We start from the raw sequence: 14,861 nt of genomic DNA on the forward strand, positions 1-14,861 counted from the left end.
GGGGGGGATGGAGAAGCTTCCGCAAAAGCAGAGCTTTGTATTTCCACCATGCAACTTCTGAAAAGTAAATCAGGCTTTAGGATTTAGGCTGTGCCATTTCCTAGCCTCATGCTATCTGGTATCTGACACAACTGCTCCAGGGACGGAGTACTCCCAATGTCTTCTCTTCAGGGAGAGGGACAACTTACTTGGGCAAGATGACCTGCACCCTCTTGGGCACCATGGTGCTCATCCAGCTGTCTATGGTCTTGGTGCTGATGTGAGGGATGATGGCCGACAACGGGGTGGAGCTCTCGGTTGGCAAGGCGATCAGCATGCTGATGCTTTCCCCGTGGTAGGGCAGTTCGATGAAGTTGTACCATAAATCATTGGGGGTGCTTGTAGACCCTAAAGAAATCAGAGGCAGGTTCAGGGTATCCCTGATGACTTCTAGAAGTGGCCTGAATGTTTGCTGACCACATGGGTAGCTTCAGAGGGAAGAGGGCAATTCAGTTTGAAAACTTCTCTTTTCTAAATATAGTTTCCTTAAAAGGACAAAGATAAAGACAATTATTTCTTCTTTCCCTGGTAAAGAATTCTTTCTTCAATTTAGACATGTCTTAACAAAACGCCTTTGGCTTCACTAAAATAACATTAATTCTGTTGAGTTGAATTGAACGAGATCATGAGGCACTTAGAATACAGTGCTTTGCAAGTGCTAACCCTTATCATGTGAATAAAGGAATGAATTTGAGCTGCCTGAGAATTGCTCTTTTGGCTGAACCTATGTGAGCAAGTGAAGAGAAAGGAGAAAGGGATGAACGGCTCCATTGTTTAGGGCCCACACCAACCATTTCAACACATTTAGAAGCTACAGCGCCCCACGAAGTAGTATCATAAGGGCCTATTTAGCCAGAGCGACTCCATCTTGGTTAAAAGCCATTTTGTTGTTTGTGCAGTAAAACTTAAACTGACCCTGCCCCACCCTCACCAGAGGAACTTACTTAGAAACAAGTCTGAGAAACCAGTAAAATATGGTCGGCCAGTTCCTAATAACAGAGCCCAGAATACAAGGCCAGGTCGGCCAGTTCCTGATAACGGAGCCCAGAATACAAGGAGGAGTCGGGCCATGTGAAAACATCCAATCAGTAAAACACACATACTATCTCCTTAACCACCAAAGAACGTAAACCCCACCTTTTGGGCGCCAAACTTGAGTGCCAATTCTGACCAGAGTAATAGGTTGGTTCAAACAGCTACTAAAGGGTAAATTGTAATTCAATTAGCCACCTGCGTGTGGCCTAACATGACCATGCAATGTTATAATCTCATTGGCCACCTACGTGCGGCCAGGCTTTTACTCTGTAAAAGTTAGTCTGTGAGGCTGGGAGGGGTCACTGCCTTCAGAGGCGGCCCTGACCTGTCAGTCAATTCTTTTTTTTTTTTTTTTTAAAGATTTTATTTATTTATTTGACAGACAGAGATCGCAAGTAGGCAGAGAGGCAGGCAGAGAGAGAGGAGGAAGCAGGCTCCCTGTTGAGCAGAGAGCCTGATGCAGGACTCGATCCCAGGACCCTGGGATCATGACCTGAGCCGAAGGCAGAGGCTTTAACCCACTGAGCCACCCAGGCGCCCCAGTCAATTCTTAAGCCTGTAAGCTGGGGGTGGTCGCTCTCTTTGGAGATGGCCCTGGCCGGTCAGTCTGACTTCTAATGCTTAGCATAGGATAAAGCTTTGCATAACTTTAACTTTGTTTCAGTCTCGTTCCTCTGGCCAATCAGTCTGACTTCTAATCCTTGGCATAAAATAATGCAGTCCTATTTCATAGACCAGGAGGCTACAATTAGAGAAAGTAAGTAACTTGCCTAGAGACACGTGGGCTAAGAAGTGGAACGCCAGGACTTGGATTCAGTATGTCTAACGCCAACAATGGCCTTCCTAGTCCACTACCCCACTCCCTCCTCACACTTCACCCACTCCAGTAACCGTCCTTATGCCTTTCAGATACCTTACGGTACTTGTACTTCCTAATAAAAACCTGACAACTGATTTACACCTGCACTTCTCAAAATGGCGGTTGTCTGGAGAATAGACGCCCAGGAGACCTGCATGTCGCCCAGGAGACAAACAGATTCCATGCCCGAGTAAGTTTAGAAAACAATGGACTGATTCTTCTTGCAGATTCGTAATATATACCAGTGCTGTAAATGCTCTGAGACGGTTCTGAAGGAAAGCTGTTTGGCTATCCCCAGGTTTCCTGAACTCATTTGATCCTAGAACCCTTTCATCCCGTGTAAAACATTCAAAACATTCAGCAGCTGAGCAGCACAGCTGGGCACTGACTGATGGGAGCTGGTGTTACTGAGCTCAGGAAGGCACCAGCTGGAAGCTCAGCTCAGGGGCACGGGGCCCACAGAGGCCACTGACTCCCCGGGAAAGAACCTCCCATGGAACACACCTTAGGATCCCATGAAAACTTTACATCAGGCATGTAATGAGAGACTCATTAAAATTAACTACGTGAATGGAAAGCCAGCATTTCTAGATTTCTGGCGGATCTCTGAAATGGTTTATTAAGCACTTCAGACTTTTTAAGAACGTAGTGACCTTGGTGAGGCACTTAACCTCTGCATGCCACTTACTATGGAGAGTGGAGATATCAGGGACATTAAAAGTACGTCCCTCACAGGGTCGCCGTGATGATTAAATGAGAAAAAATATGTAAGGCGCTTGGCAGGACCGGGCCCACGGCCGATGCCCGCTGAACGCGGGGCCCCTCCGCCTCCTCCCCCGGCTCTAGATGACCTAGAAGAATAATGCATTTAAGAAAAAGAGAAAAGAGAAAGAGAGTTTCTCTCACGATTTTCACTTGTCTTTTCTCTGGGGACGAACTCTGCCAGTCACTGCGTGTGAGACAGGGAACTTCAATAAGCCAGTTCTCCACAGGAGGGGGCTGGGAGGGCGGGAGAGAGGGAGAGACCTCGAACTTTCTTTGTCTTTGTTACATAATGAACACTTTTAGCTATAAAATATGATAAAGAATACCAACGCTATTAGACTATGTGACATGACAGGATGACATTCAAGTTTCTCCTTCAGGAAGAAAACTGTGGGCAATTCAGGAGGTGCTCAGGATATCCCCTTCCCATCCTTCTGCATTTGCCGGCGGGGCTGTTCAGCAACCCGTCTGGCTGGCTCCGGATGCCCGGGAACTGTCACTCAAGGCCAGTTCTGTCTCTGGGCTGCCTAAGAATCAGAGATGGGATTCTTTAACTTTCCTTTTACCTTGAGTAATAAAATGGTCTTGGCAGAAACTGGAAAATCAATGGGAGAGTCAGAAAAAAGCACCATTTCCTAATGAGCCCTTTAATCTTCAAAGAAAACAGGAGGCCCTGATCTGGCAGAGCTCTTGGAGAAACTGTGCGGTTTGGGGAGCAGTTAATGATCGCTTCAGGGCATGAAATAAGGACCTGGAGGCATCCGTTAACCACTTCTAGAAACATTTACTGTTCTGATAAGAAGAATCAGGGTCACGAATAAAGAAAAATTATGAGCTGGGGTGTGTTTTTCCAGCGGGGAGACAGCTTCTACCTCCACCAGTGAATCCAGCCTCTACTGGATATGTGTTTTGTTTTAAGATTTTATTTATTTATGAGAGAGTGAGAGAGAGAAAGAGTGAGAGAGAGATCATGAGCAGGGGAAAGGGGCAGAGGGAGAAGCAGAATCCCTGTTGAGCAGGAAGCCCGATGTGGGGCTCGATCCCAGGACTCCAGGATCATGACCTGAGCTTAAGGCAGAGGCTTATCTGACTGAGCCACCCAAGCACCCTGCACTGGGTACACCAGTGACTGATCAGTTCCATGAATAACCCCTAAGCATTCTGTACCCAGGCACTCACATCTACCCGATGATTTCTTTCTCCCTGGCCCTACTTCTGCTTCTGATCACAGATGCCCCGCTGCACACACCCCTTCCATGCTAATCTTTGCTTGGTGGCTTGAGGAGGTAGGGGACAAATTAACACCTCTCCTAACCTGATCACTACAAGACTGCTTTCTCAGCATCGTCTTAGGGAGAACAAGGGCTGAGGTTAAACACATGACATCAGGAGGTCTAGAATCTGGATTCAAATCCTGGCTCTTCTGACACGCTTGCTCTGCATCTTGGGCAAGTGGCTTAATGCCAAGTCTTAGTTTCTTGATCTGTAAAATGGGATAGCAGTGCCTGGCTTATAGGATTGCTGTGAAGATTCAACCAGATGATACACGCAGCACAGTGCTCAGCACAGAGGCTTGCTTATACCCAGTAAAAACTTTCGTCTACTGATGGAAGGAGCTTTATAAAATGCATTTCTTCTTGAGTGCTTGTTCACTGCCCAAACAGCTGAAACGCAGCCTCAGTCCACCAAAAGCAACCACAGCGACTGCAGTAGGCACAGCTCCAGGGCAGAAGGAATCAAGCAAGGAAGGGGAGCTGGAGCCTTGTGTCCTAGCAGGCAGCTTGCCTTTGTCCCAGAGTCTTTCTGTTAAAAAGTCCCGGCCAGGCTCTCTGTGCTTTAACATCTGGGAAGTAGATGGAGTGTTCTCTAATAAGGACTGATGCTGGAGTGTAGAAAAATGTGAATGAAGTAGGTTCATTCATGCTGGAAAGGAGGAAACAGATTAGAAGGGAAGAGAAATCTTTTCTCTTAGATGAATGGGCATCAACAAAACCTTTAATGAGAAGTAACTGACAAAGAACCAAGTATTAAAAACATGGAGATTTAGAACTTTCTATAAGTGGTATTTTGGGGATGATCCAGATATTCTGGAAAACCCCCAAAAGACTCTGATCCCTTCTTTAAATCCTACAAGGGAGGAAGTAACTAGGCTTGCTTGAAATGTTAAGAACTCCTCTTGGCCTCTAAACTCAGAGAGAATATTTTAAATATTGAATATCAGGAAAACTTTATAGATGAAAATTCCTCCAATTACCTTCCACTACAAGCAGCTTTATGGATTTCCTGAGCTCTTGGGGAATTGTTTCAGCTCTACTTCAGAAGAAACTGAAATACAGATTTGAGAGCAAAAAACAGAACCACGGAATGCAGTGGTCCATATTCTAGCTGAAATACAAGGGGGTCTGGGGAGAATTAATGGGGAAGAAGGTGTGGTTTAAGCAACTAGGTGAGTGCAGGTAACACCTGCTGAGCTAACAAATGTGAAGGGAGAACCAGATGGGTGAGGACAATAATATGTTTCATCTATGGAACTAAAACTTAATAGACCACCAGGTAGAGAGGTAACTTGAATAGGTAGGTATGAGTTGGAAGCTTAGAGAAGAGTGAAAACAGGAAATATACTATATATTCAAATATATTTATATATATACACATATATACATATATATTTGAAATTCTTTGTGGTTTTTTTTCCAAAATGAAGTCTTTAATGTCTGAATTCATAACCATAAATCAAAAAAATTATAACAACTTTTGATTCAGCAATTCCTATCCAAGGAAAGTACCTTTATAAATTCTGACAGTTGCTAAAGATTTATGTACAAGAATACTTGCTCAAGTGTTTACTACAGGAAAAATGTAATAATATATATAATAATAATATCCATAGGATAGTATAATACATTTATGCCATGGAATAATATACAGCTGATTAAAGGATCAAGTAAACCTACATGAATTAACAAAAAGTTTTCTACAATATACTATCTAATGTATAAAGCAGATTATAGAATAGAAATTACAGTATAATCCTATTATGCAAAAAAGTTTCATAAACATACTTTCTGTATCTATAAAAAAGGTCTCAAATAATACACCTACCACTAAAGGGGTTCTTACGCTGGGAAACGGGATTATAGGAGAACATTTATTTTTTGCCTCATTGCAATGTTTTATTTATAGATTTTTGCAATGAGCATGAAATACACTTCTTCCAAAAAAAAAGATTTCAAGAACTTTTCTTTTTAAATTAGAAGAGTTTTTATCCTTAATGTGCTTCTACTTTATGGGACATAGTCAGAAGGATTTCCCCTCATCTTTCATTTTCCACCCTTTCTTCTTAACGTTACTAAGTGAATCTTCTCAGAGATCTTGATGGCGTCTTGGGGAGACGGTCCAGAGGACAGATACATGGACTACCAATGTTTTTGCAAAGTGATGGAGGGGGCGTGGTGAGACCCAGAACACTTGCGATGGGGGAGGGGGGCGGGGGGGGGGTTGGCAGAGGTCATGTGAGTACGCGGGGCAGCCTCTGAGCTCAGCGGCAATGGCCCATCTCTGAGCACTGGCTGGTCGTGCCAGCCCGACTGGTGACAGGCAGCAAGGGGGTGGCCAGCTAAGTGGTCTGTAGTCATGAAAACAAGTAGCTGCTGTGCTGTCTTCACAGATGTGACAAGTCTGCCCTGTGTCACCCTGAGAAGCAGCTGTGCTGGCCCAAGGGGGAAACCAGGGAACATAGGACCCCCGTGTGCTCTGTCACATGGCCCAGGAAGAGACTGGGTTCCACTTCCCAGTTACTCAGCAAACCCCTGTGAGAGGCACAGGGAGGAGGGCAAGGAGGACGGCGGCTGTCCACAGTGTTTATTGTGAGGGAACGAGAACAGTGCAGAGAAACGGGTTTCCTTCTGCTCTGAGTTCAGTGCAGATCAGTAAGGGTCCGGGAAGAAGAGAGAGGATCACTGGGTCACTGAAAAGGAGTTTAATGACAGGAGTATTTACAAAGCATGGGCAGAGAAGAGAGAAGCCATTCCAGATAGTATCTTGGGATACAAATATTACCACACGTAGGCTGGGAAGCGGGAGGGCAGCATGGTGACCCAGAGAGAAAGCACTCTTGGCCACACCTGCTGACAGGAGTAGAGACCTTTCTTACAGGGGAGCAGCTGCCCTGGGGACCGCAGGGAGGGCCTGGAAGGGCCTGGAAGTCAATGCCCCAAGCCCTCTCCTCCTGCAACCCTATCACCTGCCGGTTTACCTCATAGCCAACGCAACAGGAGGCAGGGGAGCCCCAGTGCAGCCTCCTGGGGCCTCAGAACAGGAGGGAAGAGGGTGGGGAAGGGAGGGCATGACTCTTGGAAGGCGGAGAGAAGGTACCAGCTTACTGTGGTTCTATACGGTTAGAATCCTTGACAGCGAGAATGCATTCGTGCATTACTGTCTATAATATACACACACACTCTCAGACAAATCAGTTCTTAATGGAAAGGCTACCCGGATATGGAACTGCCTCTCTAGGAACATACTATATAATGAAGAAAAGATGTTCCATTCCTGTAAAAACAAACATATTTGTGTTCCATATGTCTTTCATATGTCTACAGGATCCTTGTGTTTTAATCTTTCACGACTGATATTTATTTTTCAGCAACAGAAACATACAATCATTGAAGGCCTTTCACTTTTAGTCTTTTTATTAGAACAGATAATGTGTATAAAGATCGACCTAAAATAAAACGGCTTTGCTTTGGATACGAGCTGGTGGCTTTGCTGGCGTTCCAGTGAGGTCTTCCCGGCAACACCAGCAGGGAGTAGGGAGGGCTGGGCTACCACGGGAAAGAGGGGATGACTTTTGGGCAGAAAGAGCCTTTTATTATTCTCACTTGCTGAGCATGTTATCTTCCTGCAGGGCTTTTAAATATAAATTATCTTCTAAAAAAAAAAAAAAAACATTTGAGGGAATGACAAAAATTCATCTAGAAGCTTCACGAAAGATAAGCAAAAAGGAAAGGGACTTTGTTCCTTGCTCCCCTCTCGGGAGCCATTCCTTCACTTAGACAATTACGCAGATGGCGGGACCCCGAGCAGCACCGGATGCTTTCAGTGACCGAATATGCAAAGGTCATACTCGGGGCCCATGTGTTCAGGTTCTGATCGGAGACACAAAGGCTAACTTACAGAGGAAAAAGATCAATTTAAATTTGACGACAAATGCTTCCATGAAACCAGGATTAAAAAAAGAATCACCAGACTTCGTGTGTCAATGCTGTGGTAATGACAGCAGGGGCTGGTCATTGTTTCCTGGGTCGTGAAACGGACACAGGCTTGTTTTAAAAGATATGCAGATTCAAATAAAGAAAAATAATCATTTGAAGTAGTACCACTGTTCACATTTTATTGAACATCCTCCAAGACGTGTCTCTACAGATGGAGGAATATATAGAAAGTATTTTACGTAAATGAGATGAATCAGCATCTGCTGTTCTAGAACTTGTTTTCTGAAATCAACCATATATTGTATCATCTTTCTACTTATGTAAATCTTAATCTATTTATCCCATATGTTCCACTATACATACGTATCTGGGTTTTATTTATTTGCTAGGGTGAGAGGATCTTCAGAGCTTACGTTCCTTGGTGTGGGATCACTACGTGGGCTCCTAGGAAGTCTCGCATCCCACAGCCTCTTCCATCCTCCACAATCGGGGTACCCACATCTCCCCCAGCCCCCACCAGAGCTACAACTGGGCTTTGTCGATCTTTATAATGTTTGCGAACTGGTAAGTGGAAAAGAAATCAAATTTTTACTTTTATTTTTAATTTGGTAATGTAAGGTGGCTAATGATGATTTGATGCTTTTGTAGGCTTAATGCCTGTTTATATTTCATATTTTATGAGCTGTCCTCTCTCTTTAAATTGTCAACCTAAAAGCCTATATGTTATATGTTAATACATAACCTCTGTAAACGATACAAAACTTTACCCTGAGCTTTAAAAAATGTCCTGCCCTCCTCTCCGCTGCGCTTTTTAAAAAAAATCAGTCAGTTCTGCCCCTGGACGAAGTGAAGTCGCGGGCAGGGCGCACAGCCACGCGGACACTTACCGCATCGGAACACGGAGAGCTGGGCTAGCATGGGCACTTGATACGACTTCCCATCGGCTGCCACAAACGTACGTTTCTTTGTGTTCTCGGGTTGGAACCGTGATTTCCACAAACCTTTAAAATACACGGCATTGACCAGGACGAGTCTGGTGAGCACACCGTCAATGAGATCTGGGGAGAGCAGGTTGTCGATCATACCTGGAAGGTCACAGAACAAGCAAAGGAAGATCTCAGTATTGGCAGTCCACTGGAGGGCAAAAGACAGTGTTGGAGCGCAGACAGTGAAAAAAAAAAAAAAATGGAAGAAATTTTTAAAAGACTGGAAGGGAACTGTTTACAACAGCCTTTTGGTCCTTTCTCATTTTTTTTTTTTTTTTCCTCACTAAAAATGAAAGCTGAAAAATTAAAGATAAAATCAAAGAATCCAAAAAAAGACTTTAGACAGCCTCTATTTGAGGGTTACCAGAAATTTCATCAAAGTATTTTTATAACTGGGATGTCTGGGTGTGGCTCAGTCGATTAAGCATCAGTCTTCTGCTCAGGTCATGATCCCAGGGTCCAGGGATCGAGTCCTGCACTGAGCTCCCTGCTCAGTGGGGAGCCTGCTTCTCCCTCTGTCAGCCACTCCCCTTGCTTGTGCTCACACTCTCTCTGACAAATAAATAAATAAAATCTTAAAAGAAATAAAACAAAAAAGAAATTATTTTATAACTCATTGCCTACAAACCCCATGTTTTAGAAAATTTTACTCATCTAAATAAGCTATACTTAATTAATGATGAATTTCCCTATCGTTGCTAATAACTGACGGGTGCGACTCCCAAGGAGGGCTTGCCATCAGCACAAGAGATGCAGTTGCTGTTTCAACCACCGAGTGGATTTAATCCTGGGCAAAAATGAAGCTCTTCGGCCTGCACAGTTTTATCAAGGATAAATGTTTAATTTCTCTGAAGGTTTTAGAAATGCCGGGCATTCGCTTGGCATCCCTGGTACCACAAGGCCTCATAGCTACTTACTGAAGGGCTGGAACCACAAATTGGTGTCTACATTTATGAGTTAGGGATCGAGCTAGGTGTAATATTATAGAAATAAAAAGAAATGGGGTCTGTCCTAGAAGCCCTCCCGAGTTGAAGGGACATTTGCTCCACAAAATGTCAAGAATGGTCCATCTTGTTTGTGTCAGGAGTGAAGGAGCAAACAACTGTGACAGTCTCGGAACGTTCTCTGAGGCCCCGAAGACCTTTCTCAAATGCGACCTGTGCTTGAAGGTTTGGGTTTTCATTAAGGTTCCTTTTGCTTGGTCTTTGAAGATTCAGCTGTATATGTGTTAAATGAGGGATTACTAATACCCAAAGTGATAAAAAATCAGCTTACTAATTAGTTTAAACTAAAAATTAGTTTAACTATAGCTTTTGGCCCCAGCATTTAAAAAAGAAAATCATAGTGCCATAATATAAACGCAAGTTGTAATTCTTGGAATGGTTAGAGTACAATCAATAGTTTCTGAAGAAGCAAGACTGCCGAATTCAGGTGCGAGGGCTTTGAGTCCCTTTAGATGATGTTCAAGAAGTCGATGTCCAATAAACAAACGTTTGCCTACGTCATGGTCAAGTCAAGATGCACACCCAGAGGTTGCCCAGACTCCAGTGTCCTCAGTAAGAGCTTCATCACTACTCCTTACTTACACAAGGGGGCACCAATGCCACCATCAGTCAGGGTCTGAAGGAAAATCCCCAAGCTTAAATGGCCATTTCTATGGAAGGGCAGCCTCTGTCCTGTGGGAGGAAGTCACAATTCTGTGCTTCAGCCATGGCACATTCCTCAGAGTTGGCTCCCGACAGTGGAGGTTGTATCTTATCTTTGCTGGAAACATCACCCAATCCAACCCCTAGGTGCCTTTAAGACACAGGTCCACTCTGTATCTATAATAAACTTCCTCAGACCCTCCTCCCAAACTCCCGGGAGTTTCCATAAAGCTCAACGCTCAGCACCACCATTATACGTGTGGTTTTAGACCCACCTAATGTGTCTCTCTCTCCCACCTGGACCATAAACTGCACAAGAGCAAGGACCCTGTCATTCACTTTCTGAAAGTCAAGTCTACCTCTGTGTTGAGTGTACTGTCAGTGCTCAATAAGTGTTTAAGTGTCTAAAAAGACACTTATTGTCTCCACAGACTCTTTTTTGTTGTGGTAGATAACGCCTCTGACTGACACTGTCAGAATCAAGATATAGTAAGGGGAATGAAGAAATAACAAGAAATGATAAAAAGGTAAGAAATGCATGGTTTAGAAGCAATGAAGCATTTGGAGGACCTGCCATCAAGAACTACGAACAGAACTATGCAGTAAACATGCATTCACCTACCCACCCACCCGTCCGTCTACCCACCCTCCTTCCCTCCATCCATCCGACCACCGCCCCACCATCCATTCTTGGATACCTACCTACCATGTGCCAAGTACTCTTCTAGGCAAGAAAATGAACAAACAAAAAATGAGGCCTACCCTCAGAAAGCTATGGAGAAGAGAGAGGGGGAGGTTGGCATAAATGACTTAGGAAAGTGTATTCAATAATAAGAAATACCTTGAAGCAGAAGTACTCGAAGATGCGAGGGCAAATAAGAGAGGGATCCGATCTGGTCAGTGGGGTCAGGGAAGGATGGGTTCCCTGAAGTATTACTTGCCCTAATAGCTATAAAAACAGCTCACGCTGAAATAAGTCAATCAGAGAAAGACAATTATCATATGATCTCCCTGATATGAGGAATTTGAGAGGCATAGTGGAGGGTTTGGAGGGTAGGGAAGGAAAAAATGAAACAAGATGGGATCAGGAGGGAGACAAACCATAAGAGACTCTTAATCTCACGAAACAAAACTGAGGGTTGCCGGGGGAGGGGGAGCAGGGAAAGGGTAGTGGGGTTATGGACATTGGGGAGGGTATGTGCTATGGTGAGTGCTGTGAAGTGTGTAAGCCTGACAATTCACAGACCTGTACCCCTGGGGCTAATAATACACTATATGTTAATTAAAAAATTTAAAAACATTAAAAAAAAAACAGCTCATGCTTGTTGAACATTTGTTAAATGCTATGAACTTTGCTAAATGCTTTATGCATATTATTTACATTTCCATAAAAACCTTAATGTTGTTATAACTTTTAGTAGATGTCACTGTCGTATCTCCACTTTACAGGTGAGGACTCTGGGGCACAGGGAGGTTAGGGACCTTGCCCCAGGTTACACAGCTAGGAAGCGGCAGAACTGAGATTCAAACTGAGCGCCTGTACTTTTAACTGTGATGATGCCGTTCCTGTGCGGGTCAGGAAATAAACAGGCATTAGCAAGGGGAGGGGGGAAAAAAGGCAAGCCGGTAGCGGTGACGGAAGAGAGCCCGGTGAGCTGGAGGGACAGGGAGGAAGCTCACATGGCTGGACCATAGAGGAGGGGAAGGAGCATTGCAGGTGGAGACACAGGCAGGGCAGCCCTGGCTGGGCCATCATCACCCCATCACACGGGACATCTCCTTCATGTCTGGCTCACCCCCTCCCCAGGGGCAGGAATGGGACCGGGCAGTCTTCCAAATGTGGACTGCTGGATCTCCAGGGTCCTTGCGGGCTCTGCCAGGTAGGTAAGTGCCCCTCAGTGGGGCTGATTGCTCCAAGGGGGCAACACGGGACCTTGTGGGGGAGTTTTCAGCTGCGTGGCAGGTGGCCAGAGAAGCTACCTGTCCTGCGATGCTCCAAATGGTCCCACGTGGTAAAGAAGCGTCCTCCTTGCTGTGTGGCTTACTCACACTAGCATCACACTGGCTTAGCACCCCCGGAGCCCACAACCTCGCTTCCTCCTCCACGTAAACACAAAGTTACCTGTTTGGGGGCATGTTCTTAACGTACAGGGAATTTTGTAGGTGTGTGACTGCCGGGCATATGAAGTGGAGATTCTTCTTATTCTGTTCTGAAATTTACAAAGAATTTTGCACCGTTTTAGAAAAAAGTGCTTCAGAGAAAGCGGAAGGCAGCTTGTGGTTTTCGTGTTACTGGCATGACAAAGCTGTCTCCATCTGTTTTTGTAGCTGTCAGTTCACAATTATTCTAAGAATATGACGGCTTTATTATGTTCTCAGGTGCAGCTGGTGCCCAAGGGTTTACCTACTGAACTACATACATAAATTAGTTTTGTTTTTCCTTGTATTACAGTTCAGCGTATACTAATTTCTAAAAATTTTGTGTACTTTTGGGGCAGCTGGGGGGGTGCTCAGTTAAGTGTCTGCCTTCTGCTTAGGTCATGATCCTAAGGTCCTGGAATTGAGTCCCACATCAGGCTCCCTGCTCAATGGGGAGCCTGCTTGTCTCTCTGCTCCTCCCCCCCACTTGTGTGTCCATTCACTCTTTCTAATAAATAAATAAAATCTTTAAGAATTGAAAAAAATTGGGTGCCTGGGTGGCTCAGTGGGTTAAAGCCTCTGCCTTCGGCTCAGGTCATGACCTCAGGGTCCTGGAATCGAGTCCTGCATTGGGCTCTCTGCTCAGCAGGGAGCCTGCTTCTTCCTCTCTCTCTGCCTGCCTCTCTGCCTACTTGTGATCTCTGTCTGTCAAATAAATAAATAAAATCTTAAAAAAAAAATTGAAAAATTTTTTTAAAAATAATAAAAATTTTGTGTACGTGTGCACAGGTTACGTGAGCTGTGGATTTCATTTCAGGGTGGCAGAGTGAATAGTAAAATCTTTGTTTATAAAATCTTATAAAATATAATTTATAAAATCTTACAAAAAGATTATAAAATATAATCTTATAAAATATAATTATATTATAATCTTATAAAATATAAAATCTTTGTTTATAAAGACGGGAGTGGGCCTGTAGGGTTGAAAAGCATGCACAAGTCTTACCACACTCCCCCCTCCCCAGAGGCAGTAAGCAACTGAGTCAGTGTGTGTCCAGGCAGTTTGAGTGCTGTCACGTGGCACACAAGCATGACTGACTATTCCCAGCACACTGGTAAAGAAGGCTGGCAGGGAGCATTGACATGCCACAGTCAACCAGCCATCTGGCTCTGAGCGCCAGCGACCCCTGTTCTTAGGCCTCGAGGCCCAGAAAGAACCACTAAACCCTTCACACTTGTAGGTCTCCTGATCGTTCTGTGGTTTTAGGAAGGAAGCCCAGATCGCGCTATCCAGGACCCTATGGAGAAGGAATGCCGTTCCGGCTCCCCTCTACCCTCCCCGGCCCTCCTGGTCCACCTCTGCACTAGTCTGCCATACGTTCTTGGACATTTGCGTATACAAGTCTGCTGGAGGGTGGGGGGCGGAGGCAGAATGGGCGAGCACCCATTTCCATGCAAAAAGCCAGGCCCCCTCCTTCAGAGATTCGATACAGGAGGTTGGGGTCCAGGGACCTGCCTTCAGAACAAATGCCCTGGATAATCCTGACGCAGGCGCCCCCGGAACCACGCTTGGAAACATATGACCTGAAAAGCCAGTTTCCTCATGTTCTGTCCTTGGGTCCCAATGGAGCCTTTGGGTCTCTTCTTGTGGCCTAAACTCAACCTCCTACAAAAAAAGTTTCCCCAGTCTATATCTGCAGTATTCCCTTTCCTCCATTGTTCTGGACCCATCTCTAGTCCAGAACGTTTCTACCTAGACCTCCAGTTTACAAATTAACAGGTTTTAAAACACCCACGTTAGACATCTCCTCAGTCTAATGAGAGGAGAAATGCGTGTAAACACGTAATCACGAAGCGGCGTGGAAAGCGCTGTAATAGAGGGGCATAGACAACGCATAATCACATGTGATCATAAGCCAAGAGGAAGCACCTACTTCCAGGAGGGGACGCCAGCAAGAAGGAAGGAAAGCAAGGAGGGAGACCAATCCCGAATCTCGCAGGTGGAGAGGGGCAGTCGCAGAGGCGCACGTAGGAAGGACTGAGCAGCTGAACCTTCAGAGCGGGCCTCAGCCTGGAGGCAAGGCCTCTAGGGAGGAGATGTAGCGAGGACAGGGGAGAGTCAGTGCGGCTGAATTCTACTCTGTTGCCAGGGCCCCAGGGAGAATCGTCCTGAACAGCA

General features: G+C 45.1%; 1 protein-coding gene across 1 annotated transcript in view; it reads right to left on the bottom strand.

Moving 5' to 3' along the window:
• Nucleotides 1-14,861, bottom strand: part of LOC111142041 (serpin family E member 2) — a 61,464-nt gene that overhangs the window by 7,704 nt on the left and 38,899 nt on the right. The window contains exons 4-5 of the mRNA XM_022494973.1: nt 8,799-8,996; nt 189-387 (exon numbers count right to left, since the gene is read on the bottom strand). Of these exons, the coding sequence (XP_022350681.1) occupies nt 189-387; nt 8,799-8,996 (397 nt within the window). The remainder of the gene's footprint in view (nt 1-188; nt 388-8,798; nt 8,997-14,861) is intronic.

This window comes from Enhydra lutris, unplaced genomic scaffold (genome assembly GCF_002288905.1).
Source record: "Enhydra lutris kenyoni isolate GAN:26980312 unplaced genomic scaffold, ASM228890v2 scaffoldscaffold1, whole genome shotgun sequence".
Classification (NCBI taxonomy): Eukaryota; Metazoa; Chordata; class Mammalia; order Carnivora; family Mustelidae; genus Enhydra; species Enhydra lutris.